This window comes from Manacus vitellinus, unplaced genomic scaffold (assembly GCF_001715985.3).
Source record: "Manacus vitellinus isolate BGI_N305 unplaced genomic scaffold, ASM171598v3 scaffold_64_pilon, whole genome shotgun sequence".
Taxonomy (NCBI): domain Eukaryota; kingdom Metazoa; phylum Chordata; class Aves; order Passeriformes; family Pipridae; genus Manacus; species Manacus vitellinus.
This window is the reverse complement of record NW_021940718.1, coordinates 840,953-843,703: the sequence shown is the minus strand read 5'-3', so window position 1 is coordinate 843,703 and position 2,751 is coordinate 840,953. Positions and strand designations below refer to the sequence as shown.

At 53.5% G+C, this 2,751-nt stretch overlaps 1 protein-coding gene across 1 annotated transcript in view; it reads right to left on the bottom strand.

The window, feature by feature from the left end:
* LOC103766916 (fibrillin-2) overlaps nucleotides 1-2,751 on the bottom strand; it is a 143,142-nt gene that overhangs the window by 49,815 nt on the left and 90,576 nt on the right. The window contains 3 exon segments of the mRNA XM_029963865.1: nucleotides 246-368; nucleotides 950-1,075; nucleotides 1,718-1,837. Coding sequence (XP_029819725.1) covers nucleotides 246-368; nucleotides 950-1,075; nucleotides 1,718-1,837 — 369 coding nt within the window.

The following is a 2,751-nucleotide window of genomic DNA, read 5'->3' as shown; positions in this document are numbered from 1 at the left end:
GGGGCAGAAGGACACATGGAGGGGCAGAAGGACACATGGAGGGGCAGAAGGACACATGGAGGGGCAGAAGGACACATCAACATTTTCCCTCGTGCCCGTTCTGGGGGGAAGAGGCAGATTTCTGGTGGCAGAGCAGGAGCTGCCAGGCAACAGCCTTGGTTGCTCTCAGCTCCCTGTGCTCTGAGTCACACCAGGAACCCCAGGGGATGGGACTGGGCAGGGAACAAGCTCAGGGATCCACACACCGACACAGTAGCGCCCGTTGGGAGCCAGAACGAATCCGGGCTTGCAGATGCACTTGAAGCTTCCGTCCTCGTTGATGCACATCCCGTTGAGGCACATGTTGGTGGTGGCACACTCGTCGTGGTCTGGGGAGGACAAACATCTGGGCTGAGCCTGAGAGCAGCAGCAAGACCCTCTTGTGCTCAAAAACCCTCTGAGTCCCATCTCAAACTCTTGTTGCAAACTCTTCCTCCTTCCTTGAGGAAGAGGGATGGTTTGGGATGGAAAGGAGCTTAAACAGCATCTGCTCCAACCCCCTGCCATGGGCAGGGACACCTTCCCACTGCTTCTCCTGGTGAGAAGAAGGAGAAGTCCTGCTGGGAACTTTCTTTCCCACCTTTGCTGGTGGGAAGAAGTCATGCTGCACCCCTGGTACTCTCAGCCAGTGAAAGACTCAGACACCAGCTGCTGGAGCATGTCCTGCTTCCAAACCCAGCCCTGCTGATGCTCCTGGACCCCAAAACCCACAGGAGCACTCACAGCCTTATAAAAACCCCTTCCCACTTGAGCTCTCTCATTTTAAGACACCCTAGAGCTGAAGGGAGCGCAGGGGTAGGAAGGGGATTTATGGGATTTAAGGAGATCTGATTAAACCAACCCTCAACCCCAAGGGAGAACATAATCCCAGCCCAGTCCCAACCTCCCCAGGGGCCACCAGGAGCCTCACCAACACAGTTCTTGCCATCAGGGGTGATCTCAAAGCCAGCGTTGCAGATGCACTGGAAGCTGCCGTCGGTGTTGACGCAGCGGCCGTTCCTGCACATCACCCCGTTCATGATGCACTCGTCGATGTCTACCAGGAGAGGGACACAGCAAGGCAGGAGTAGTTTAATAATCTCCAGTTTAACAATCTCCAGTTTAATAATCTCCATGAGAAAACCAGCCAAGTGCTCTCAGACTCCAGAAGAATTTGCCTCAAAAACGTCTAGTTGGGAAATTCGGAAAGCTTTTCGCGCTGCAAACTGAGGGGTCCTTTGGAAACCATTTGGTTGGAAAGAGAGGAAAAATGAAGAATTCCACAGGGAAATCTGCCTTTGCTTCTTGTTTCGTGTGGTGGAATGTTTCCTTTCCATCATTCTCTTTTAGCAGTCCCTCATCTTTGTGCTGCAAGGCCCTGAGAGAACAACCTTGCTGGGCATCCTACACCGACACAGATTCGCCTCAAAACCCCATCTTCTGCCAAATAAAATCCCTTAAACAGAGTTCTGCTCTTGGAAAGGACTCTGTGGCTTCCTTGATTGCCACCAAGCAATTTTTAGGCAGATTAAGGCAGAGGGAACTTCTCCAAGACAGATCCCACCACACACACACGTGGCTGGAGGTTGGTTGGCATTAGAGGGCTCCTCACTTTGTTTCCCCTTTAGAACCATTCCCCTTGGGTTCCCAGGGCTCTGACACCCCTGGAGCTCCTCAAAAGGAGAGGGACAACCCTTACCAATGCAGGCCTGCTTGGTGGGGGTGCTCTGGAAGCCCTCGTGGCACTTGCAGTGGTAGGAGCCCGGGGTGTTGACGCAGTCGCCGTGCACGCAGGGGCTGCTGGAGCACTCGTCCACATCTGCCAGGGGAAAACACCAAACCCTGAGCATCCAGGAGATACAAACAGCTCCCAGGACAGGCACAAGAAGGGCTGGGGAGGTGCTGAGCCCCTCGTGCTGACAGCAGGGTCCCTCAGATGGCAGCACCCCAACAAGGATCCCCCTCAACGTGGTGTCACCTGCATGAGGACACTCAATCCCAGTCTGGGTCACTGAGGAAGGTGTTTAACAGTGCTGGTCCCAGTGTGGACCACTGGGGACACCACCACTCGTTCCTGGTTTCCACCTGAACTGGGATAATTTGGACACAACTCTCCAGACAATTCCTTATCCACCCAACCCACACCACTCCAACTCAGAGCTAAGGATAGTGCAGGGAGTGATCTGAAAGGCCTTGCAGAAGTAGATGACACCTGTAACTCTCCTCTTTTTCCCTGGTGAAGCCACACCATGATCAAAGGCCACCAGGTCAATGCCTTTGAAAATCCCTGTGGGTGTGTCTTGAGAAAAACACCAACTTTCCCTTTGCTTTGTCACTGAAGTTCCATTTCATAAAGACAGAGAAAATTTTCCATCATCCCACCTGACATGATCCCTCCACCCTCTGTCTCCAGCCTCTTGTGGGAAGCTCTGATGGGATCACAGAACCACAGAACATGCTGAGTTGGAAGGGACCCCCAAGGACCATCCAGTCCAACCCTCAGCCCTGCACAGGACTGTCCCCAAGAGTCACACCCTGTCCCTCAGAGCATCATCCAAACCCTCCTGGAGCTCTGGCAGCCTTGGGGCTGTGCCCACTGCCCTGAGGAGCCTGGGCAGTGCCCAGCCACCCTCTGGGGGAAGAATCTTTCCCTAATTCCAGGTTATAATGTGGATATAATTACACTCTGTGCATTTGGGTGTCATTTTGTGGCTGTTGAAACTGAGGTTTCAC